This window comes from Bacillus rossius, chromosome 7 (assembly GCF_032445375.1).
Source record: "Bacillus rossius redtenbacheri isolate Brsri chromosome 7, Brsri_v3, whole genome shotgun sequence".
In the NCBI taxonomy this organism is placed as follows: Eukaryota; Metazoa; Arthropoda; class Insecta; order Phasmatodea; family Bacillidae; genus Bacillus; species Bacillus rossius.
In genome coordinates, this window is record NC_086335.1 from 22,512,795 (window position 1) to 22,540,040 (window position 27,246).

Here is a 27,246-nt window from a genome sequence, read left to right on the forward strand (position 1 = left end):
ACGCACAAGCAACGAGGCCTCTCTTTCTTTCTCTCTCTCTCTCTCTCTCTCTCTCTCTCTCTCTCACACACACACACACACACACACACACACACACACACACACACACACACACACACACACACAAACACAAACACAAACACACACGTGCGCGCGGGCAAACTCGCACATCATGGTCTCTTGTTTATTTTTAGACCTCCCCTCTTTACAGAAAGCCAGCTCAGAAGCTAGTAAAAAAAGAGACAGAGAGAATGTTGTCACCAGTTCCCCCCCCCTCCTTCCCTTCCTCCATTCCTCGCCCCAGCAGCGACCGGTGAGTCATCTAGTTCTCCACGCCAGCTAAAGGTACGATTCCTAAGGCGCGACTCTAGCCGCGCGGTTATCGTCGCGCGGCTATCGTTGCGCGGCTCGCGAGGTTGCCCCATTCCTAAGAAGCGGCTGCAAACTATACTTCATGCGGCGCGATCACAGTGCAGTTCCAGTTGTTCGTAGAAATGGATGAACATAACGTTGTTAAATGGTTACTGCTGGACGAAGAAGAAGATCAACTGATGACGTTGTTACTGAGTCACAACATCAAAAACATTGATGCGCATGTGATGTTTAAAGCAAGACGAGAAGAGGGATTCTACACAATCCTTATTAACAGACACTTAATGAAAGACGACGAGGGAGTTTTTCCGTTTAAATGTAAGGCAGTTCAATTATATTTTGGGACTAGTGGAAGATGATGTCAAATGTAAGTCGTGCAACAAAGTAAGAAAACCAATAACACCTGCAGATAAACGGGCCATAACATTAAGGTAAACTGTTGAACTTAATTATAAATTAAATATAACAAAAGCACTCATGTCAATATTAATTTTAGTATTAAAATTTAATTTCTAAAATAAATATTAGTATCAGGAATTGTAACTTTCAATTGCCATATTAAGTAGAGCGAATAAAATTGCTTAAAGTACAATTATCTTGCATAAAGTTGTATGAGAGAAATATAAAGACAAAGCACGTGGTCAATACAACTGTGGAGATGACACGAATTGATAAGTTTTGTATGTTATGACATATTTAACATATACGTTTCGTTTGTTTCACTGATAATAGGATTGTTGTATTGGAAGGAACCTTGTAACAATGACTGCGATTGGTGTGTTTTGCCACTATTTGTAACATCATCATAGTAATCACTCGCCGAATGACTAGGACATGAAGTGTCCGACAAAGTGGATGAAGATCGTACAGGAGCTCCTAAAGGAGACAGGTTTGTGTGCTGTGCCATCTCAAGTGCTCTTATTTCTAATTCTGACACAACACTGCAGATGCGCATCTTAGCTTGTGCACGTAGAGAGGGTGGTAGCTGTTTCACTGTTAGCGACATACTTCTGAAGAACACATCAGTTGCATCATTTTCACGTTCCGTTATTTTACTTCGATTAAGAACTTTCAGGATCTCCTTTCGTTCATTAGATCAGCCCACACATTTTCCCGTACATTTTGATCCTTATACTGTGGATGCTTTAAATCATGCAAGCATGGATGCTGGCCAACTAACTCAGCAAGCACTACGTCTTCTGTACTTGAAAATTCAATTTGTATGATGAGCAGCTCGGTCCGCGGCGCGCGGCTGAAGCGACTGGACTGGTCCCGCCACCAGTCGGGTCGCGTCGCGCTGCGCAGCCGCGCGCGGCCAAACTACATCATGCTGCGCATGCGCAGATGCTCGTGACGCTCTTCCGCGCGGCTAGAATCGCGTGAGTCGCGCCTTAGGAATCGTACCTTTAGCAACGTAGCGTGGCACGCCTCCCTCCCTCCCTCCCTCCCTCCCTCCCTCCCTCCCACGTACCAGTTGTGACGATACAGCGCTTCATTATCTTCCGTCCACACAGCACAGTTTAAGTATTTTTCTGACGCATCACCACACATCAATTTAAATAATCAGGTACCACAAAATGTTAGTAAAATTTATTTATGGGAAAAAAAATTTCAAAGATGTTTTTCTTTGGAATTTGTTGCAAAAATCGTGGTGCGCGCTATACACGAGGGCGCGCTATACACGAGTAAATACGGTACTTAATAAATTAACGGAAAAATACGACGTCGTTTGGCGTGTAAATTTTCTTACAAAGACGTTTTTAAAAGTTATTTCCTTTATCTGATCGTCTGCGGCGCCGCGGTGTAGGTATAATCTAAAATTTAATTTCGGTCATTACCACTTATTTATTTAATTAACGGAAATACAAAGTTGTCTGAAACATGTAAATGTTCTTTTAAAGACTTTTTAAACGGTATTTCCTTTATCTGATTGTCTGCGTTACCACGGCGTACCGCTTATAAAAATGTAGCCAGCGCATCATTCATGTTTGGTTATGTTGCTTCCCGTATAGAGCGCGCGCACGTAGTCGAATATCGATATATCGCCGATTGGATCCAACTCGCGCGCTCTCTGTTTGGTGCCGAGTTAACTACATTTGATAGCCCGCATTCTTTCGTGGCAAGTGTGTACTCTACGACACTTTAGTTCACGCGTTCGCGTTAGAGTTTTGGTTTTTCTATTTAAAGTTGAAGAAAGGTTTTTGTTTAAGGAATTATTAATATAGATTGTTTGGCGTGCTCTTGTATACTCCGCCTTTTTTTAAATAAACGTACTTTCCATGAACGGGATTTGTTTTTATGAATAACTTTACCTAACAAAAATTTTTTTTCCGCACAATGGTCGCACCCCTACTTTTCAAACTTGATTTTAGAATAAAATCTGCGACGATTATGCGAGAAAACACTTTGGTGAACTTTTGCGCGATCTACGATGGCCTGCGCTATGTGGTTTTGGGAGTCGGGACGTACGCGATTATACTTGTGAAGCTTGGCTGGCAATTTACGATGGCCCGCGCTGTGTTTCTGGTGGGTGCAGACACACGCCTGCAGTACCAGTGGTTGCTTGCGTGCAAGAACGTCTCCAGCGTCTGGCTTGTGACATCAGGAAGCAGAGGTAGGAATGGCTCTGTGAATATTGAGACTAGCGCTCAGCTGGGAAATTCTCTAATTAGTCACGGTGGAGCTCAGACCTGCGGTACGAACTATGATTGTGCATGAGGCAGAGGCCTGGTAGCCAGAAGGCTCGGCCTGGCAGAACAAGAAAGAGTTGGGTTGTATATTTTGATGAAGCTTGTTATCTGCGATGAAGATAGCCTACTTGTTTGCGAAAGTTTTTTTGCAAATGCCACGGACATATTTGTGAGTACTTTCTATCCATTACTACTGGTGGTTGTCAGACATTTTGTTTCTGCGTGGACAGAACTTAGATGCGGTGTCATGTCGCTCAATACAGTGAAACCTCTATCTATCGAACTCGCATGTATCGAATGTCCGTGTTTATCGTATACTTTCTACGGTCCCGGCAAAATTGCCATACAACTAAAGTTAAAAAAGTCCACTTGTACCGATGTTCGAATTATCGTTTTGTCCACATTGATCGTACAAAATATGTTGTCCCGCCACTATAAATTATAATAGATGATCGTTTAACCATAAAGATTTTGCGGAAATAACCATTTCTTAGAAAGAAACCGTCATAAAAACAGTAACGATAGTATACAGAAGTAGTAAAAAATCACCTTAAATCTGCAGCCATTTTATAATTAGCAATGAGTTAACAGTCAACAAACGGTAGATGGCTAACATTGATGCCATATTTCAGTGAAATTGACTCGTCATGAAACGTTGCCACACTATCGACTTGTATTTATGTACGAAACTTTTTCATGTCGACTAAAATGGTAACGTAAAAAACAAAACATTTTATACCGTACGTATATAAAATCACTTCAAGAATAATCATGTCCCTTATTATGACTGAGCATTGAGACGTCTCGTTTATTAGGTACAAAGAAACCAATATGGCATCCGCTGCCTTGAAAATTTATTGATTCCTGTGCAGCATCGTGAATGCATTTCTGTAGGCCGTTATTTCATTGTTCGGGCATGCTATACTAATCTATGGCACATGTTACTTACTGATTCTGATCGGTGTTTCCTTTACATGTGCGTGAATGTTGAGTGAATAAAAAGTGCAAAAGCGAGGTTAACGTTTTAAAGCATTTTAAATGTCTTGGCATGGTAAACAGGTGAGAACACTTGATGAACGAATTAGGATTATTGAAGAAATTGAAAATAACCCTAGTGAAAAACGTGTGGATGCAGCTAAGCGCCTGGGCCTACCAGCCTCCACTTTATGTTTGATTTTTGCAAATAAAGAGGACATTCGTTTACAAGCAAGCAAGTACGGGCCAACAAGCAAAAAACGAAAAAATGGTAGAGAGTTGACTTTCAAAGAAGTTGAAGATGTGTTGTTCTCGTGGTATCAGCAGGCCAGAACTAATGGTATTCCTGTTGATGGAACAATATTAAAAGAGAAAGGAAAGCAGATTGCCCTGAGGTTGAGCATTGAAAATTTCTCTGCATCAAATGGTTGGGCAGCAAGATTCAAAGAGCGTCACGGCTTAACTTACAAGAAGGTGTGTGGCGAGAGTGCTGGTGTGAGTGTTGAAACCACAACTGATTGGTTAAATCACCTTCAAAAAATTACAAACGGTTATGCACGTAAAGATATTTACATGCTGACGAAACAGGCCTCTTTTACAACTGCCTGCCCGACAGAACATTGGCCATGAAAGGTGAAGCCTGTCACGGGGGTAAGATGTCGAAGGAAAGGTCGACTGTGTTGCTGTGTGCAAACAGTGATGGCTGCGACAAGCTTCAACCTCTTGTCATTGGAAAATCTCAGAAGCCCTGGTGCTTCAAAAAAATTAAGACATTACCGGTAAAATACCATGCAAACAAAAATGCTTGGATGACTGTGGAGATTTTTTACATCATTCCTGCGTACTTTGGATTGCACTATGGGAACTCGTTGCAGGAAAACAATTCTGTTTGTGGACAACTGTGCTGTACACCCTAAAGACGTCGCATTTCTTCTCAATGTGAAGGTTGTCTTCTATCCTGCTAATTGTACCAGTGTATGCCAGGCTCTTGACATGGGAATTATCAAGTGTTTTAAACATGAGTACTGGAAGATTTTCGTAAGAAAAGTTGTTAGGGCTTCTTGATTCCAAGAGTGAAGATTCCAAGGTGGAATTAAAGCTTAACATCCTGCAAGTTATTCATTACCTAGCAGCATCATGGAAGAAGATCACTCCCATAGTGATTCAGAACTGCTTTTCCAAGTGTGGAGTTGCACAAGAAATTCCATCTAATTCTGTGGTTGAAACCGATGATGTCGACTTTGAAGAAGACTTCAAAAAAACTTGATGGTAATCAAGTAGGCTTTGACTCTTATGCTACTTGTGACGAAAAAGTGGTTACTTGTGGTGTCCAGAGTGTGGATGAAATGTGCGAGGCTACAGAAGCAGTACTTCAGCACAGCAGTGAAGAAGAGGAAGAAGAAGCTGATTTGCCAGTAGAGAAGGTTCCATCATTTGCTGAAGCGCATTGTGCACTGGAAATACTGAAGACTTTCTGCTACGCTCGCAGAATGAGTGAGCAGGATCAAGATACCATGCTTCGAATGGAGGCCATGTTATTAAACGTGAGAAGAGAGAATGTAAGACAGCCAACCATAAATGACTTCTTCAAGAAGAAATAAAGTGGTTAAAATTAGTTAGTGTGAAAGTGCAATTTAAATACAGAATATTTAAAATTTTATAGTGTTATTTTTAATTAGTATTTTATTACATATAATTTTTTTTAATAGAGAGAGTAAAAGTACACATTGAGGAACTCAAGGACTAGGTGAGTTAATTTTTTGTATGTACTGTACTTGACTTGTATTTTTCGTAACTAGCCTAGGTTTCTTTGTAGGTCTATTGTGCATAGTGTAAATTGTATTAAGTAAAATGCTTCCATTTTAATTTTTTTTTCAATTGATTAAACTTTAATGACAAGTAACTGATATATTTCTGACACTAATTTTGAGGTTGAAATATTTTTTCAAAATCTACGAGTGAATTCCACATCTATTGAATGTCCGCATCTACTGAATTTTTTTGTTGGTCCCCTGAAAAACGATAGATAGAGGTTTGACTGTAGTTGGAAGTCATAGCAAGATGCTTTGTGATTTGAAAGTTTTGCTTATACTCCCAGAAGAAGTCATTAACCAGGAACTTTTTCATTCGCGTGAAGAAAAGAATTAATATGTCAGTCTTAATATTGCCTGTCGTAAGATAATTTTTAATGGGGCCCAAAATCATGAACTTGAAGTTTTCTTTATTTAAATTTTATTTGATGTAATTTTTAGGAACTATTCATATTTCATTATAGTAACTTTTTTATTGTTTATAATTTAGTTTGTTATGGATCCATTTTTGTATTTACAAAAAATTATTCTAAAATCCTGGCACCAGGCAATTTGCGATTTTTTGTAATTTTCTAAAATGTATACCAAAGCTGTTACAGGAGCACAATCCTTTTTCCGAAATGGTCGGAACCAGCAGCATTCGGAATTTCGGAATTTTCGGATTTCGGAATTTTAATACAGGAGGCCTAGTAAAGCCAAGTTAGGTTATGTTAGATGTATTAAAGATTTCAAGCAACATAGTACATAAAACAACAAAGTACATAACGTAAATAATAAACACTGCAGCATAAATAAATACCTGAAACAATCGCCAAAATAATTTGTTTTTAACAACTGTTACTGTAAAACATCTGGAGAATGTTTATGGTGCGTCGTCATCGCCGCCGATGTCGCCGTCAACTCGTACGTCTCGTGATCGGCCGGGAGCAGGATTTTCCTTCTCCTGAGATGAAGCAGCACGAATGATGGCATTTTTAAATGCCTCTTGAAGTGTCACTTGTTTTGGTTTAGGCTTCTGACTAAGCAATTTTTCTTTAATCGCATACACAAACATTACTTCTTGCGCACTTACAAATGAACGTTGCTCGACTTGAGTTTGCCACACAACTGCGAACAATAGCGCGGACGTTGAAGTTTCGAAAAAAATTTCAGATTTTAGAGCTGTTCGGACTTTGGAATTTCAGATTAAGGATGGTGCACTGTTATAGTATTTGGATAATATGTTCTTTCTATATCCTTTTATTGGGCTTTTAAATAGGAAATTGTATAATCATGGTCACGGTAGCAGAATAAACAGTAAATGGAAATGTTTTACAATGGTTTTCCTTTCACAGTTGGCCCAATTCAAATACATAGCTTTTGATTAATATTTTCAGTTTTGCTATTTGAGCCAACCCCCTTCGGAGATATTTCGTTTAAAAAGGTTTCACATAAAATTGGTCAAGTAATTAAGAATTTTTCTAATATTTTGTATGGGATGTTCGGATTGTGCGTTCATAAACTTGATCCAAAATACAATAACATGATAAAGACATAAATAAAAAATAAACCATAATAGATAATTGTAAAATGAAAGAAAAGAAAATACCTGGGAATGCATTTCTTAAAACCAGTATATGTACTTTTAAGTTAAATTTTGTTATGCAACTTATTATATACATAAAAAATAGTATTTTTAGAAGTTAAATTATATTCACAATTTTTTTAACATATTAAAACATATATATAATTTTGCAGAAAACAAATCAAAATTTCTCGATAAAACATCTTAGCTTCATACATGTTACTTTTTTTCCCCCGATTAAATTTTTGGTGAATCAATCCAATTTGTGTATATATAATCATATAGTTAATGAATATTATACAAAATATTATATTTGAAATGTTAAATGGACTATAAAATTATCCACAAATATTGAATACATATTAAAAATGAATCATGAATATTGAATACAGTAAAACCTCATTAGTACAATATTGGTTTATCCGAAATCCTCATTATTACAAACCTGTTTAAATCCCTGGTAACATGAATAGGATGGTCAGTGTTCACTCATTTGTATATTACGAAATACCGTATAATATGTAATATGAAGTTCCATTGTTGCCTAAAACTATTTTCTTATATATTTAATATCTAATTATACAAAACATTAAAGTGAAACTTTACCTCATATTTGCATTTTAGGTATTTACTTTTCCCACAATTAACAACATTTTCTTTTGTGTCCCAGTTACGTGAGAGTAAATGCAATACTTTTTCATCAAATTACATCACGGAAATCATTTTCTTCCCGGTATTCACGTCTTGTTTACTAAAAAATAAAAATAAAAACTGGTTTTTATGTATGTAAAACTCACTTAAGACTTTCTCTGGGGCAGCGAGTAATTAAGGAAAAGAGGGAGAAAGTGCATCAAATATGGGTAGGGAGGATAAAATGGGGGCGGAAGCATATCTGAAGAGGGAGTATTGTAGATGTTACCCATTAGGGGACGGGGACTTGATAAAAATGGGCCGCCTTGAGAGACTTACTAGAGCAGATGGTGGAGCATTTTGTGCCCGGAAGGAGAGTAGGGAAAGGGGATGATCCTACCTACAATGGGAGGGAGATAAGGGCTTTAAAGAGAAAGTGTAGGAGGCTACATGCAAGGGCCAGGTGGAAAGGAGGGGGGAAAATAAAGGCAGAGATGGAGTTGGGTAAGGAGCTGGGGTGGAAAACAAGGAAGGAAAGGGATGTGTACATGGAAAGGCTAATGGGGGAAAGGGGGAAAGGAAATGGAGCGGATCTTTACAGCTATGTGCGAAGGGTGAAGGGAGAGGAAGGAATAGCGGTGCTTAGGGGAAGAGAGAGGCAGGAATGTACGGAGAACAGGGAGAAGGCAAATTTGCTACTGAAACAGTACTTATCTGCTTTCAATAGAGTACCTCACAAGAGGCTAATGGAGAAGGTAGAGGTGTTGGTGGAGGATAAGACGATGTTTAGTTGGGTAGGAGACTTCCTGATGGATAGAAGGCAGAAGGTCTGAATAGGGGGAAGTGACGTCAGGAGTTCCTCAAGGGTGTGTGTTAGGGGCCCCTGTTGTTCACGATAATGATGAATGAATGATATTGGTGAGGGGGATAGAGGCCAGGATGAGAGTACTTGAGGATGATTGCATAGTGTATAAGGTAGTGGGGAAAGGGGTTCCTCTGCAAGGTCACTTGAGCAGACTGGAATAATGGACAGAGCAGAATGGGATGTCGCTGATGTTGAAAAGATGAAGTTGGTTAGGTTCATGAGGAAGAGGAAGGTAACGAGGGAAGTGTATATGTCGAAGTGGCAGGAGATAAAGGAGGCCGAATAATATAAGTACCTGGGGGTGACCCTACAAAATAACTTGGGATGGGCAAAGCAGGTCCAGCGGGCGGTGAGTAAGGTTAGCAGGGCACTGGGGATACTTGGCAGGACCCTGCAGGGGGCAGGGAGGAGGGAGAAGGCACACTCCACATTGGTCAGGGCATTGACGGAGTATGCGGTTGTGATCTGGTACCCGTACCTAGTGACTGAGGTAAGGGAGCTGGAGAAGGTGCAGCATAGAGCAGTGAGGTGGCTGCGAGATTGGTATGCATTACAAGTTAGAATAGGTTAGTGAGACTGTATAAGGTAATAAAGGGAGAAGGGGGCTGGAAACAGCTAGGGACTAGGATACACAGATGGGTATCAAGGGCTGAGAGATCACCTGTGTGGAAGCTCCAGAGGAGCTGGAGGCAAACGGAAAGGGGTAGGAATGCTTTCCTTGGCAGGACAGGAAGAGAGTGGAATGGGTTGTATGAAGAGATGGTAGGGGGGAAAGATGCAAAGGATCTGAGGAGAATGCTTGGGGGGACGGATTTAGTGAAAAGGGAGGACTCCTTGCCACCGGGTGAAAGCCCAATTGCAAACGTAATAGTCCAATTCAATTCAATTCAATTCACTTCAATCGAATATGATCAAATATTCCATCCGACCATTTTCTCTGTAAGATGTATGATGATGTACAATATTCCTGACCTTGAATTTTCCCCAAAACTAAGTTTCTCGTATAAAACTGTTTTTTTTTTTTAGTGGAAATCCATTTTTCATTAGGAAATTACTGTTTACTTATTTAATAACAGGAATTCGAAGCTGCCCAATGTACTAAATAAAGCTCTTGAAATGCTAAACCAAAATTGCAGAGTACGAAAATTCTTATAAGGAAAGCTGCAAGAATGTGTAGTATAATTACCAGTGCTAAGCATGCCAATAAAAATCAATATCTATAATTTTCATAAGTATATGCTGATTTATTAAAATTAAATGCAAATATTAAAAGGTACTTAAGCCTACAAAACATTTTTCAATTTGGCTGTCTATGGTGAACATTAAATTGCATTTGACAAGAAAAAATTTACTGCCTATGCCATATGAAGTTAATTTTAAAATACATATTACAAAGTTTAAATACAAATACTCAAATTAAAGCAAAGTAAAATAAGGCAGCTTCAAGCCTGAATTCGTCAGTTCCTTAACTTCATTCAAATTAGCAAAAATCTTGCCCGTAACATGTCTGGACATTTTAGTTTGAATGGCTCTCTTCCTCTGATAAACTCCATAGGCCATGTGTAAAGTTGATTAAAATTAGCTCTCATAAAATATGTGTGCAGTGGTGTGTGTATTCATACTTCAAAAGAAACCTTCATGGCATAATTTAAAATTGGCCCCTCATAGCAAACCTGTAGCACGGTTCTCTTCAAGATCCCTGGGGCAGGAGTGTTGCACGAGCAATATAAAATTGATAACATCGGACTTAAGGCGATTGGTGCATGGAAAATATTACGACAAAACTAATTTAACTGTACATATTTATTTTTGATGCTTCTTTTTAAGACATAATATACCTAGGATATTTTTAATAAACTTTTTTTTACTGAGTTATGTCATTTTAAATGCATTTATTTTTATTCCAAGCCAGAATTATTTAGAAAACACATAATTATGTTAAACTTAAGTATAGTTCAAGAAACGAGTGTACGAATAGGTTTCTGCACATATAAAAGTAAGAAGAAAAAATTTTCATCGTCAAAATTACAGTTTAATATTGACAATTTCCATTGATCACTGCTGGACTACTTCAGGAGCGATTTAAAGAATAAATTTAAATGAAAATGAAAACATAATTGGCAGAACACTATTGAGTTATGTATATATTTTCATATCCTTTTGTTTTTGATACGATCCGACTCAAAACATGCCCTCTGGAGTGACAGTTCTAGTGCTGCGTGTAAAACTCTCGCCGCCGGGAAGAATGTCCCCGCGACGTGGCGCTGAGGGCGGCGCTTGTCGCAACCAGGTAGTCCGGCGGAGCTCCAGCCGGCGGGCCGCAGCCTGCGGGTGGGGAGGGGGAAGAATGGGGTGTAGAGGGATGACGAGAGGAGACCGAAGAAACGACGGGTCTGTCAAGGTCGCGCTCATGGAACTAATATACAGTAATACATCTGGAGAGCCGGGTATCGGCTTCCTACGCTGGAAGAAAATGAAAAAGAGCCAAACACGCCTCGCGCGGCCGAGGAATCCTCCAAACTAAACTCGCAACAGCTCCGAAACTATCAAAACAATCAAACTGAAAATTTTACTGGAGTATCTATAAACATTTTTCCCCACATCGCTTTAATATTTTTTTCGAAACATGAATGCTTTCATTTTTAAAAATTAAATACTTATTTACTGCCAAAATGTTTTGTGATTACGCAGAGTAAATTACAACATCGAGGAAAAATTTTTGTTTGCAATTGTAAGTGGCGGACACTAGCGTATGAAATAAGGAAGAAGCCTCAAATTTTATTTATATACCCCTTTTGACGCATTCAACCCCATACTTTTATTTTTACAGAGAGTTGAAGTGGGAATAATGTTTCAGTGGGTAACACTACCGACATATGTCTTCGGAATGCACTTCTTTTTGTTATTATACATCTCAAAATTTATAATTTCATACACAACGTTTATAAAAACGAATTCTTACTTACCTCATTTAATCTATTACAAACCTCTTGTAATATACGTGTATTAGTAGAAGAACCAACGTAACATGCAAACCTTAGGTGAACACTGGTAGAGAATTGTTTGGAATAACTGTAATGCTATGCATATACTGACAATGTAAGAATCTTCCAATTTTATTAATTGTTTGCATAAGAATTAATAATTTAAAAAAAATCATAGAATAGGCCTTTATAGACTGAAAACCTTTCACATAGTTTCAAGTCGCGTACATAAAAGTTTTTTAATATATATAATTACCAAATATTGTTGAATATATTTAACATTTTTATACATGTTACAACACACATATAATAACAAACCTATTTAGTATATAAAAAGACAAACGCCAAATTTTAGCATTTTGTATTTCTTTTCTCTGTGTGAATAAAATAACAGTTCTTAACGTAGTTGCTAATACTGTACTATATTTCTAAAAAAAAATTACGAAAACCCCTGACATCGTCACCATAACAATGATAAATTTGCAAAATAATTAAGGCACTTTTTTAATGCTACGAAGCACACTCTTAAGAGAAATGTTTTAAACTTATGTTGGGATGTAACTAATATCTTAAAAGCATTCTGAAACCGTTACTTTGAGGGAAACCTTAATATACCGAACACCATACCATCCTTTAATCGAGTACAATTTTCGCTTCTTAAGACCCATTTGTCTTCAAAATGCACTGTACTGTGTAAGTAATAAATCAGTCTTAAAATCAGTTAATTATTTTATCTTCCTATTTCGTATTCTAATTGAGATAAATATCAGATAAGCATGTGTTACTTGTATCACGACATCAAGGTATTATTTATCAGTAATTAATATTTCATTTTATTTTTTTGTTAACTAATGTGCATAGGGCAGTGCACTAGACATCACTACCTGTGTGTAGTGTTGTGTTACACTTTTTAACGCATTAGAGTTTACATAAAATGATAAATTCAAAATTTCTTTTAAAAGTATAAATATCAGTGATCAATTTAATTAATGTCCAGTATAACTCAGTCAGTAAAACATTCGGAAATATGTATAGGACCTGTTAACCTAAATATTTGTTACCAGTTAAACTGAACTAAGATGTGTTAAAGTGGTTTTTTCTCTGTCCGTATATTAGAGGTATGGAACATCAATAAATATAGTTTAAAAAACTAAAGAAACATGCTTTTAAAGATTATCAAACTAAAAAGTTAAAAATAATTTTAAAATTTAATTTATGACAATAGTATATAAGCAATACTAGTATAAATAAGAAAAAAAGCTTGAGGCGCTTTGTGCCATATTTTTTGTATATTAAGTGCCCCATGCTTTTTTCTCATTTATACTAGTATTGCTTATATACTATTGTCATAAATTAAATTTTAAAATTATTTTTAACTTTTTAGTTTGATAATCTTTAAAAGCATGTTTCTTTAGTTTTTTAAACTATATTTATTTTTAACTTTTTAGTTTGATATTCTTTAAAAGCATGTTTTTTTTATTTTTTTAAACTATATTTATGTATAATTATCATAGGGAAATGAGTTACCGACACTACCTATTACCATCTGAGATAACTATTTGGAGTTGAAACGTCACAAAGAAATGGTAAAGTCTCTCCGAATCATTTACAGTTAGATGTATGAATATAATCTTAGAATTTACCAGAAAAAAAAACATTCTTTTTTTCCGGCGTGGCCGGGAGTATAACCTACGATCGCTGAATCCGTAAGCTGACGTCTCAGAAGTCGCGCGCCTTAGACCACTCGGCTAACGAACGTGATGAAATTAGTGGGACATTTTACAGTGATGAGCCACTCACTCTTAGTCGAAAGAGTTACAGACGGACAGACAAACAAACATACAGGTTAAGCTAATATAAAGCATGTAATAAAATACGCATCTGTCGCCCATTTACTTTAAATACAGAATTATAAACTACATATTGTGAAAACATTCTGCAGCAGTTTTTGCTGAACGGAAAAACACGGATGAGAAGACAGACGAAATGTGTTTGGTAAGTGATTTTTCGTCAAATGAAATGGAACAGGACAGTGCTTATCAGAATGAAATTACAGAACTACTTTTGTGCAAGGAAATGTATTTTACAGACATTTCAAGAGAAATCACCTTTAAATGAAATAGATCTTGCTGACATGGAAGAAATAGACTTAGATTTAGAGGCCAGGCCCCTTTCAAGTGACGAAATTTCTCTTGAAGGGCTGAAATATGTTTCTGGCTATATAGCTCACCGTTTCAGAAATAAATATCCTGACCTTGGCACTACGGATTTCAATTCGGAGGACGATAGCTGGATACATGTACAATCAAAGGGTAACTTAAAATGTCCCACTAATGAATTTTTTGAATTAATAAAGATCGCTGAAATGTGTTTTGATAATATTCATGGCAACAATTTGTGCAAAAAAGAGCGGATTTTTGAATCACTGACTAAAATTATTTGCGGAACTACTGAAAATAAATATCCAGAAGAAGTTATATACTGTTTTGTCAGGACAAGAACGTATATGCGTATCAAGTATTTGAACATGAAATATTTTAACGAACAAGACCAAAAATGCAAAGAAAGAAATAAGATGAGGAAAACTACCCTCTAAGATTTTTCAGTGTGATAGTGTCCACTTTCCTTCACCATAATATGTATGTTCATAATTTATTTACGATGTGTTTTAATTACTATATTTAAGAAAAGCATTTATTGTGAATATCGCAGCAATTATGTAGGGCTTAAGGTATTTATTGTATACCAAATATTGAGTATGTCATTTTTATTGCCTTTATTAAAAATAATATATATATTAACAATGTAACAAAATTGTGATATTTTTGTATTGCTATTGCAATTTCGTTTCTTGTAAACATTATTGTAGACTTTTTCATATTGAAATTAAATTTGCTATAGGGTTGTTTGTATTTTAATTTTACAGTTATAAGATTTTTTATATGTTGTTTACTGTTTACAAACATTTGAAAAATATTTCCTTAAACATATTTCCATTTCCATGGCAATAGTCTTGTTAGCTTTTCGGGTAACTCTTCTACATGGATGATAAGATGGTGCGACATCTAAAACATATCACACCACCTTTACATAACTATAAAACTAAGAGTTGTTTTCTTTACATAATATTAAAGCACAATGTTTCCTTGTGGCGTAGGTGATTTAGAATTTCCATTTATCTAGAAAAATGGGCTTTCAGAATGTTTTTTAACACACAGTGTTTGGGAAGGTTTTTGAAGAAAAAAATTGACTACGCGTTTTATTTTTTTGCAGCTGAATTCGGGCACTTGCATGAAATATAATTAATCCGTAGGAAGCGCAATGGTTTAAAGTATTGATGTTGAAGATTTGAAAAGATTTATTGAAATAGTGTGAGAGAATGAGCGAGTTGAGTGAGAAGAGTGCGGGAGTGGCCACATGACGTCTGCGCAGTTGCGGACAAAAATAATCCATTCCGCCTCCCCATGGCGAAGAATGAGTGAAAGAGAAACCTAATAAACATTCCCCTCCTCCGGGCAAGATAGAACCTTATCGGCTGTGTGTTAGAGGGAGAGCGAGATACAACCTTCGAGGTTTTGTTAGTTCCCGCTAGATGGCAGGCCGCAGAGCGACCACCAGCGACACCCTTCCCGTATGAAGGCCATCTCGCCACTGACGAGCTGGAACTAAGCTCCTGACCTCCCTACATAGTAACGGTCACCCACATAGGCATCTAGACTCTTTAGTGGTCATATGATACAAAATTCATTGTTTTCGGGCCTGTGACCGTTTTTTACCGTGCACCAATCGCCTTAAAGTTTGTCTTCATAGCAGGGATAAAATGTTCACACACCGCGATGCCTCTCGTCTGAGAGGAGGAGTGTTTCCCGATTGGCTGCGGCTGTGGGCCAATCACAGCCTTCCTTTCGTCTGGTTGGGCTGTGTGTCTGTTTGTCCAATCAGAGCTTGGGCTTCTGTGATTGGCTGGGGGTGCTGGCAATTCGGTGAGTGGCCTCTTCTCTTCTGATTGGCCAGCCAGAGGCGACAGGACGCCGATCGGGAAACACTCCTCTCAGGGGAGAGTATTAAAGGCAGAGCTGATGATGGTAACGTCGGGGATATGTTCTCCTGGGACGCGGCTACAACCCAGAAGCCGAGCTACTTGAACTGCGTAGTTTGGAGCACTGGCAGAGCCAGAAGTTGCCAGTGAAGAGGGGCCTGGAGCAGGGGCGCAACAACTAAATTTCCAAAGGGGGGGGCAATATACAGTTTCAGAAAAATGTTTAAGACCACACAAATAAATCACATTTCATTTTAGTATTCATCCATTTGTATTATATTATGTTAAGAAAACCTTAAAAATTCAAAGAAACACTAAAAAAACAGTAACACTGTAAAGTTCAAAACTTAGTGGGACCACCTCTGGCCTTGTAGCATGCTTTGATTCTGTCAGGCATAGATTGTATTAGCTTCCTACACTCTTCACGTGTCACTCGCTGCCATAGTGAGTGCACTGCCAGTCTTAATTCTGCACCATTCTTGGGTTTCTGTTTTGCCAGCCGGTATGCCATTGTGTTCCACAAGTTCTCGATAGGATTTAAATCTGGACTACGAGGAGGCCAGGGTAGCAGCTCAATGTCTTTGGTTTCAAACCATCGCTTTGTTTGCATGGATCGGTGGCATGGGGCATTATCCTGCTGATAAATGAAATTTTCACCTAGTAGCCTCTGTGCTGAAGGAATCATTACTTCCTCCATAGCTTCACAGTATCTGGTACTATTCATCGTATTTTTCACCACCTTACACTCTCCAGGACCCTCTGAGGTGATGCATCCCCAGATCATGATTGCATCGCCTCCTTTTTGCACTGCTGGGGCAACACAAGCTGGCAGAAATTTTTCAGTTATTGTTCTGCGAACCCGAACCTTACGTCGGGGGAATAGTTCAAAACGGCATTCATCAGAAAACATTACTCTCTCCCAAGCTTCTTTACACCATCCCAAACGCTGTCTACAAAACTCGCGTCGCTTCCTTTTGTGACAGTCATTGAGAAGTGGTTTCCTGATTGCAAAAAAAGATCTTAGGCCTGCCTCATTTAATCTGTTGCATACAGTGCGATCTGTTATGGCAACATTGCCACAGGAGGCCCTTAGATCTCTCAGAAGATCACTACAACTAGCATTCCTGTCTTTCCTACACAGTTGCAATAACTTGCGGTCTTGTCTACGTGATGTTTTCCTCGGGCAGCCAGACCTTGGCCTGTCAACAACTGTTCTAAACTCATTGTATCGCCTAATTGTTTGTTGCACACAAGTCTTTGACACTTTCAAAACCTCTGCAATTTGTCTGTGTGTTTTTCCAACCTTTAGTAAACCAATAATTTGCCATTTAGTTGCTTCAGCCACAGACTTTTTTCCCATAGTGAACTTTTTGTCTCCAACTCTGTTAAACAAACATAACCTCCAAATAATGAAGAAAGAAACAACTGAATGGTGGGAACTTACAAAGCAAGTGTGCCAGCCTACACCCTACCCTTACATCACATAAAAAAGAACACATGTTGCCATCCTAAGGAAAAGTGTGTTGCCAACATCATGGTGACTATAAAATGACAACAGAAATTCAATTTTTTCTTTGTTTTTCCTTCTTCATGTTTTTTAAGTTGATAATTTTTTTAAATTTTTTCCTAGGCTTGCATACATTTTCCCTTGGTATGTTTGCTTTGGTGAAACAAACTCATGCCTGTATCTTAACCCATTTTGAAACTATGATTTTTTTTCATTAAAGGATTTTGGCATTTCTTGTTATTTAATAAAACTTAAAAATCTATGTAACTTATTAACTATTTTAGCTACATTGATTCTATTGGTACCAAAATCTTCTACTTTTCACATAGATTAAGAAGGTATTAACAGAAATTAAAAACAGGAACTTATAAGGTTACTAAAAATTAAAAACCAAATTACACAATTTTAGACCTAACTTCAAAATGATAAAGCAACAAAATTTTTAAGTTAATAATTTTTTTAATTTTTTTCTAAGACTTGCATTTAATGCTCCTTGGTATTTTCTCTATGGCGAAACAAAATCATATCCATATCTAAACCCAATTTTTAACTATGAATTTTTTATCTGAAAGAATTGTTAAATTTTAGGTTATTTTATAAAACCTTTAATAATCTGTAACTATTGAACCATTACAAATACATTAACACCAGATATACCAAAATATTCCCTTTATTATGTATATTTCAGGAGAATTAACAGAATGGCATGATATAAAATAATGTGAGACCCACATCACTTAAACTGTTTGTGAGGAGTGGTCTTAAACATTTTTCTGAAACTGTACCTTTTTATAAAGAATCATCGATCCCCCCCTATTGAAGTGGGGGGTCCGGGTGTCCTCCCCCGGGAAAATTTCAATTTAAGGTGGAAAATGGTGCTATTTAAGCAGTTTTTTTTTTTCTAAAAATTTGATTACACAGCACTTTCTTTGCCCCTGTTTGCCCCCACTTCAAGGTTTCAGAGGGGGGGCAAAATACCCTTCCCCCCCCCCCCCCCCTGGCCTGGAGGGAGGTGGCTGGAGGGCCGTGTGTGAGGCGAGACGGGCGTGTGTTGCAGCGTGATAGAGCAGCTGGGCGGCAAGCAGCTGGTGATGCAGCTGCTGGCTCACGAGGACCCCAACGTGCGCTACGAGGCGCTGCTCGCCGTGCAGAAGCTCATGGTGCACAACTGGTGAGTCTCCGTCTGCCGAGCATCACTCGCACTTACGGAACTACCGAGTTGCGCGTCAGGAATATCATCTTTCCATCAGCGTACATGGCACAGTAATTTTGGTAAAATACATTTCTGTTAACTTCAGTTCAGCTTAGGTGTTCTATGAAAACGAGTTTACCCTCAAGGACAGTCAATAAACAAAACAGGTGTGATTCTTAATTATAAAACTATACATTACTAGTACTTAACACAAATATCAATACTGACAACTGATATTAATATAATATTTGGTTTAACTCATTACACTGTAATTGTTTTTATTATTTTATAGAGTCTAGTATTTACTTTTAAATTTGATGACTACTGTTTTAGGTTTGTTTCATTGTATGCATGGATGTGATTATTGATGGATGTGCCTGGAAGTTGGTAGAACTGCTAAACGTTAATGGTTTCTTTATTTTTTATTAGGCATGTGTGTTTCACTTTTGTTCATCTAGCAGCTATGGTCATTTTCGTGAGGTGTTTATTAAAGGCGACCACTTCTGTATCATTGACCAATTCCTGCATGTTACAAAATGGCCCACAAGCAATGGTTGGCTTCTCTTTGGTTGTTTATTTAAGTACAAAATACAGTGGACTCCATTTTACATTTTTCAATGAACAGAAAGAAATGGTGTGTATGAGAAATTTATTTCATGGTTATTTAATACCATCTCATGAACACTGTATACATGATATTTAAAACTTTTATCGTCAATATTTTTTTGAGGTGTGCAAATATTCATAAATTCATTGTGAATAGAAAATAATAAACTTTTAGCACTCGGGAGTGGTCGAATATCAAAAATTAAAATGTGATAATTTACATGCACATCTGTTTTGTTCCTCGTGGTTGTTTCAAGTTTTTCGCCAACTTTAAATGATGTTGTTTCTGATATATTATTCATAATAACATGTACATATCACAGTATGTTAAAAAATCTTATTCCAAGAAATTTAAATTTAAATTAATTGTTTTCATTAAATCAACACATTCTGGTAGCCTGACAGTAGGAAATAAACATGATGCAATTTCCAAATGAAACAGAATTTTAGCAGAAATACCAACATCTACATTATTTTTTATGAACATTTGCTCTCGTTTGTAAAAGGTGAAAATAAATAACCCAAACCATTTATTAAAAACATAACAGTTTGTGTATTTGTTTTGATTATAGCGGTGAAGTCTACCAGGGCCTAAACTGGCTGCTGGTAGAAGTGCTATGACTACAAGGGCATGGCCCGATTCTCCTCTTGGTAGCAGAGCTGAAAGGGAATCTGTTACAGTTAGCAATAGCAAAATTTGAAAATATACATAAACTCGATTTTGCATAACAAAATTCGTTATCTTTTTTTTTTACCAAGGCACAAATTTAAATTATTACATGAAAGTGTAGCAAAGAATTAAAGTGACACACTTACAATAAATTACAATACTCTACACAATAAGTTACATTACTTAGATACGTAAATTACATAAGAACTAGATTCAGTGTCCCGCAGGATCAAAGCAAGCATTAAACATACTGACGTCGACCCAAGTGTCGCCCTAATTTCCGCAGTCCGTTATGTTGTGCCAACGCCTTCTCCTGCCCGTGGCAGAGGCGTGTAGTGTAGCGCGAACAAAGTGCAGTGTCAGTGAAAGGTGCAACGCGACGATCGGCCGCGAGCCGGAAGTGCAATAGCCGCCCGCGCGGCTATTCTGTGAGAGTTATGAAATCTGTGTATCTTCCCCTCCTGGGACCAATTAGTTACGTGAAACCATTAATTATATTATATTTATAATACATTTTACAAACCATCCTTCCTGTAATGTTTAATGTCATTTTGTTTAATTCTTGTTCACCGTGCAACAAGGCCGCAGTTCGAGCCCAGACCGTCTGCAAACATCTGTGCGTTCGGAATCAACCAGAAAATGACCACTAATGTGTTAGAGCCGTGCCCATGCACTCGCAGATGGAAAGGGCTAGGTTTGTGACAGCGCCATGTACTAAGGGGAAGGTGTAATTAAATCACAACAAAGTTAACTCATAAACTCTTCATTTCGTCGCCACTGTCTCCCGCCACATGGCCAGGAACCCGTTCAGAGCTAGTCGGACCTAACAAACCATACAGGAGATAGTTCAGGTGACAACAATACAAAGGTAAAATAAACTTAACAAGTTAGTGCAAACAGGTGATTATTACAAATTTAAACAAATTGTTCCAGGGTTCAAGCATTTTAAACATTATGGCGCAATGCAAGTGCATGAAAGTAAGTCTTATTATGACCGCAACGCGGGTCAAAATGGTTGGCTGTGATAGTAAACTGCCCATTGCAAGCGAAACAACATTAAAAGCCTCAGTTCAAAAATTTAAGACACTCGTGTCTAGCAAAATTTACGTTACAGAGGAACATCATAGTTTTACTTAAGGCACTACCAAAAAACAACACAGTTCGCACGAGCGTAACACGCCAAAGTGCGCAATGACGCAACATAAGTACGGTGAAGCTAACATGAAAATGAACGTTCAAGACTTAATCCAAGCAATAATTTTGAAGTGGCAAGCTGAAAAAAAAGTAATTTCCTTTATCAAACATCAACGCTAGAAGTTAAAGGAGCGGCCACTCCCACCAGCACAGTACTTACATCGTGTCACGCCAGCATATCCGACATGTGTGCCGCGGGAATCTCTCACGCCTATTCGCAAGCGACTACATGCGAAATTCAGAGTCCCGACCTAGTGACCTCAGTCACAAACAAGTAGTTAATGAATGACCTACAAGCAAGATGAACAGGGATGAAAGAGGTAGAAATTATGCTTGCAAATGCTTGTATGCCTAACGGAGGTGCTATCGCACCTGCGCGGCGCACCAGAGGGGAGGGAACACACACCCTGGGAGGAGGAGACAAGGAAGAGTGGGAGTAGAAGGACGGTTAGCGCGCGCTTGACGTCACGAAGCGGACAGTTACAGTTAAGCATCACTGTTAGAGGTTACAATTAAATTAATTTCCAGTGCTTTGTTGAACCACTTGGTATTTTGGTAACGAACAGAACAACAATTAAAAAATATCCTTCCTACCTGGAAACTTTATCTGTGAATGTTAAAGGATGAATTTTTTTACTGCTTTTATTCTGTATGGTAATACACCAAAGAAAAATATGACATCTATTGGACTTAAGAATTATAAGCATTCAATTTGAAAATTTTACTATGTATTTGATTTTAAGTTATTGACTTTCGAAATCTACTATTCGCACACCTCTGGTAGTTATTTTTGAAAATAAATAAACTGTTTTGTAATGACAGTACCAATGTAGCACAAAAGACAAATAACAAACTAGGAGTTAATTTTGGTTTATGATATTTAAGTAAAACAATTACATTTAGTATTAGCATTATTATTCTTATGTATAGATTATAAGGTACAATTTGTTTTTGCCTATAATAATTGCTAAATTTAAATGCAGCACAGTTTTATACTTTTGAAATTTATTTTTGAATATGTTTTACTATTTTCTGATTGCTAGTTGTAACTGGTTTTGATATTTATGCTCCCAGGCAAAGATTTGTACAATATGAGTTATAGCTTACATTGTTTTAAGATTGTGTTCATTGGAAAGCTTAATAACTTGGTTATTCCTTGGTTATTACTTTTGTTCTTGTTTCAAAATTCAAGGTTTGTCTTTGTTCTTGATTTGTAGGCAAAGTCTACGGATTTTGTAGCATGCTGGAGTATTTGAGGTTGCAGCCATGTTGATGCAGCTTTTATAGTACCTATTCTCAAGGAGGGGAGCAATTGGTATTCAGTTAAAATTTCTTAAAATGTAATTTATTTTTCTGTGGTGGAATGTAGGGAGGTTGCTGGGTGCTGTGAGTGGTGAATGGGCTTCATGCCCATGGGAAACATTGGGGTGATTTCTATATGTGTAGTATTGCTCAATATGTATATGTGGTGCGAGTCCTATTTGTCACATACATCATTTGGCTCACTGCAGTAGTAGATATTTAAGTCTCACATAGTCTGTAATTGCTAGGGCACTTGGTGTATGGGGTGAGGAGACAGTATTGGTGAGGTATGTGTTGAACTTTGCTAGTCTTGAGTTTGGAGGTAAGTAATTTTGGAGCATGACTTTTTTATTTGTGGATTTAGAAATTTTAGCCCTGTTATTTTTTTTGTACTGATATCACCCTAAGCAAGTAATGAAAACTAGTGGTGGTAGATGATTCAATTGAATGAATGTTTAGGAAATTTTCAAAATCTCAACTAGGTAACATCTGCCTATTTATTATTTTACATAGAAATGATAAATATTTTTAATGCTGTAAAATAAGAAAAACATTGCATGTAGTAAGCTGTTCACTATTTAGTTTCTCTAGTTTAGTTACAATACACCAATCTCTCACTTTGCACATCTTCAACTTGCACGAATTAATTTAGTGCGATGTTAATTTTACTGCTCCAGTCTTAATAGCATGTCTGTAAATTTCAGTTATCACGAAATCGCCCCAAGAAAAAAAAAGTCTGGCATAATGTCACGAAGTCTGCTTCAACTCGGTAAACAATAGATGTGCCGTGGCATACAGTTAGCTATACAATGGGGTAAGAGATGTGCGTGCAAGTCTGACTGCGCTATCGGCTGTTGCACAAACATCAGCTATGGCAAGTTCAGTTGCAGCTGTGAAGTGTAAAAGACCAAATGGTTTTATGTCTGCTGGTGTGCCGCCGGACCATACTGTTGTTGCTCGGCCACAGACCAGGCTGTGATGGCTGTTCGTCTGCCAGTAACTGTACATGCGCAAGCACTTGCAGTTGGAATCATCGTGGAATCATGGCTTCCAAGTGAGAGCGTAATGCATCGTGTTCATGTTCAATTATTTGAGACAAAACTATAAGTATTACAGCGTGCTGTCTGTATTGAAGGCCACACTTATGCTGGTCGCACTGTAGTTTGAAGCAAGTAAACTGTGCGCATAATTGTACAAAATAAGGACTCTTATCAAACATTTTACATATATATCTGATGGTGTTGGTTGTGCTAACGGGAATATATCAAACATTAGATAATGGAACAAAAATGAACAGATGATTCACATGGAAAAGGTTGTTAAATTAAATATGCAGTGAAATAAAAATCATGGGTCTGACAGAATTGGTGTAAACCAAGCTGTGATATGCAAATAACAACTTCAATTTTTGAAAAATTAAAAAGTAAATATCCAGACAGTAATATAAATTTCACTGCCAGTAAAGGATGGTTTGGAATGTTTGTGAAAATATACATGACATGAGCTGAAGTTCACGCCCGGGCGGGCAAGCCAATCAGTCGATTGACGATAAGTAGGCCTACGTAACCCTGTTATGCAGTCATATTTGACATACAAAGTATTCAATAGTAGGCTTAAAAAGATAAATGGTGTGACACATTTATCGGTGAGTGTTCTTCTACACACTTAAATAACGTATAGAATATTTCCCTACTACACATTTTGAGCACATTAAGTAAATTAGTAAATTAGCCTTGCTATTTGTGGAGACCAATGATTCAGAATACGCAATTTCGAGTAACATGAACATTTTTAGGAACACATTAGTCGTGCTTAATGAGTGATTGGTGTACATATTTAGATTTGAGTAGATTTTTATGGCTTAGCTTTCCTCTCTCGCCCCCCCCCCCCCCCCCCCCTCTTCTCCTTCACTTATGTATGTGATGATTACATCCTAGAAAAAGTTTTGGTATATAATGTCATTCAAATTTTGGGGGCAGCAAACTTAAAAATGATTTTTGATATAAGCCTGAAAAAATTTTGTCTGCTAAAATTGGGTGGGTATATGTGTGTTAAGGATTTCGCAAACTTTGAAAAACTTTCATGTTGAGTTGGAATTTTTAAAGTTAAAATATTAATTTGGTGATAAGCAACGACCTTAAAATTTTTGATAAAGTTGATTTTTTTTTACATGTATGTAAAAATTTTTTGTAAAAGCCAAACCATCACAAAAACCTTGAACTGTAATGATTTTCACCAAATTCCAATATTTTATTTTTAAATTTCTGTAGAAATATACAGATGCCACTTACTATAAATGTAAACTTTTGATAGTGAAGATCTGAATTATTGATATATATTAAAAAAATTTCTAAAAATAATTTTTGTGGCCAGAGCACAAGTGTGGAAGTATGCTCTAATCCAAGTGTACACACATTTGACTTTTTATCAAGCTGTCTTGCAGCCTTGTTTGAACAGAAGTGTCTAATTTGTGCAGCAGAGTGTATCTAAAATACATGTCAAAACTGTGGATACGTATGCGGGATGTGTAGAGGAGACAGAAATAACAATGAACATAATTCTGTATATGCTTACGTTTATTGCAATACTGAGGACAGTTTGATACACTGGTTCCCTGTTAATGGAGAACACTATATGGGCAAGTTGCACAACTATCTGTACCGAAACCCATGGCCAAAATATGCTAACAGTGGAAAGTAGATTGATAGAGAGAGAGAGAGAAAGAAAGTAAATTAGCTGACTTTCGTAGCTTGAGACACTGCACATTGCGCAGTAATCAACATCAATATCTACAGCCAACCCTTGTATGTATTCTCAACATGCAAGCATGGTGTGTATGAAATTGCCTATTTGATTTTCCACATAACATAGATCCAGTATATAATGGAAAATGAGCTGGTAACAGCTTTAGCGATAAACAGAAACATTTCTGAACCTATTTCTATTGACAGTTTTGTTTTTCCTGCATATCTTGCATATACATTCTAGAAATTTTTCATATATTTTTTAATGATTGAAGTGCTTTTACACTCGGTGATAAAAATAAGTAAAAAGTGTGACCTACATGCAAGGATCTGGAAGAAAATGAACACCAAACAGATGGATTGGACAAGATAATGAAATTGGTTGAATTTTGGATTGTATGAATTTTTTACATAATTAGAATTTAATTATATGTTATGCTTTTATAAATTCCAGCTTAAATGCTGAGGTATATTTATTTCTTGGAAACTAGGAAGTTGCAGTGGTCTTCACATTCGGTTTATGTGCAGAGATTAGATCATTGTATTTTTGTTTTAAAAATAATTGTGAGTTTCTACTTCGTTGTATTTTCATACTGCCATTGGTAAGTACATAAAGATAACTTTTTACAAATAAGCGTTTAAGAATACATGGAGTTCAGTAGTTTTTCATTTGTAGTCATATGTAGCCATGTATAGCCATGTGTCCCTTTAATGCGTAGATAATAGTAACTTAATGTGTTTCATGTAATTTTATGGAAATCTAGAGTTGCAATATTTATTGTTCACATGTCTTGTTTGAAATAATGACGAGCCATAATGGTTGTATGTAGATAGCTTTAAAACTTTTGGATAATGCATGTCATTTACACTGCCATTTCTAATCTTCTTTGAGTCTTAAATTTTTTTCTGTTTCATTTCACAGAATAATGTGAGACTCAAAGAATATTGGATGTGGCTGTGTAAACATCGTGCATCAGCAGAAACATTTAACTAACTCCCCCTCATTTATACATATTTACCTCTTATATACCTAGTCCTTGCATCTTAACAAATAAAATTTACCAGTTGAACATTTACGACTTGTATCCAAAGAAAATATTTAAATGAGACTTATCTTTACACTCCCATTTTTTTTCTTTAAATTTACCCACATAAATCTTATAAGAATTTGATTTTGGGTGTAATTTATGATTCCGATAGGCTCGGCAAAGTAAAAAAAGTAGATAACAGTTGCAGGGTTTAAATACGTTTAATGTCTGTTGTTGGCATTATCTGCCTGACTCAGGTTTGCAGGAGATGAATGGTGGAGCGGCTTGGAGCACTGCTGTGCGGACTGCCGCCAGCCACCTGGGACGTGCTCTCGGTGACGCGACCGTGCTCTCTGTGCAGGGAGTACCTGGGCAAGCAGCTGAAGAAGGAGGAGACGCAAGGCACGCCCGCGCAGGGCACTGCCGTCAAGGCGTAGGCCCTTCTCGCACGCTCGTCTACGTAGTGTTCATCGTCGTACTTACTCTGTCGGTCACGCTGCTGCCGCATCAACATTCCGCTGTCAGGATAGTGCTGGCAGCTGCCGGACTGGGTCCGTTGTGTGTGTGTTTTGTACAGATGCAGTAGTTGGGAGATTGAATTTTAATTTAATGATAATTAAGTACCCAAGTCGTAGCTGTGCGGAGAGAGAGCCCTGTTTGTTACATCATAGTGTACAGAAGTTTATTTTTCACACATTTTTCTGATTCGTTGTTGAAAAATGTGAGGAATTTAGTAGTCTAATGTATATATGTAACTATGCTGCTGTACAATTTAATTTAATTTAAAGTAAATATGGTTCTATGTTGGTAATGATGTTATTTTATTTTTTAAATTCCCTTCCATGTTACATAAATTTTAATACTGTTCACTTTATTGAGTTCATTTTATTTCAAAGAAAAAACTATACATTTTCTTTTTCTAATTTACCTTTTTTATGTACATATTTAAATGAGAGACATGTCATAATATATTTCGTTAGCACTGCAACAGATATGCTTTCTCTCATAAATTACATCACTTTGGTACGTTTTCAGTGAAAATCAAAAAATTCCTAGGCATGTTAGTTAATGCT

The 27,246-nt window shown here is 37.2% G+C and overlaps 1 protein-coding gene across 2 annotated transcripts in view; it reads left to right on the top strand.

The window, feature by feature from the left end:
* Window positions 1-26,984, top strand: part of LOC134533729 (V-type proton ATPase subunit H) — a 76,246-nt gene extending 49,262 nt beyond the window's left edge. For both annotated transcript variants that reach the window (XM_063371320.1, XM_063371321.1), the window contains 2 exons: window positions 18,495-18,608; window positions 26,535-26,984. In XM_063371320.1, coding sequence (XP_063227390.1) covers window positions 18,495-18,608; window positions 26,535-26,610 — 190 coding nt within the window. In that variant the 3' untranslated portion in view covers window positions 26,611-26,984. The remainder of the gene's footprint in view (window positions 1-18,494; window positions 18,609-26,534) is intronic.
* The last annotated feature ends 262 nt before the right edge of the window (window positions 26,985-27,246 follow it).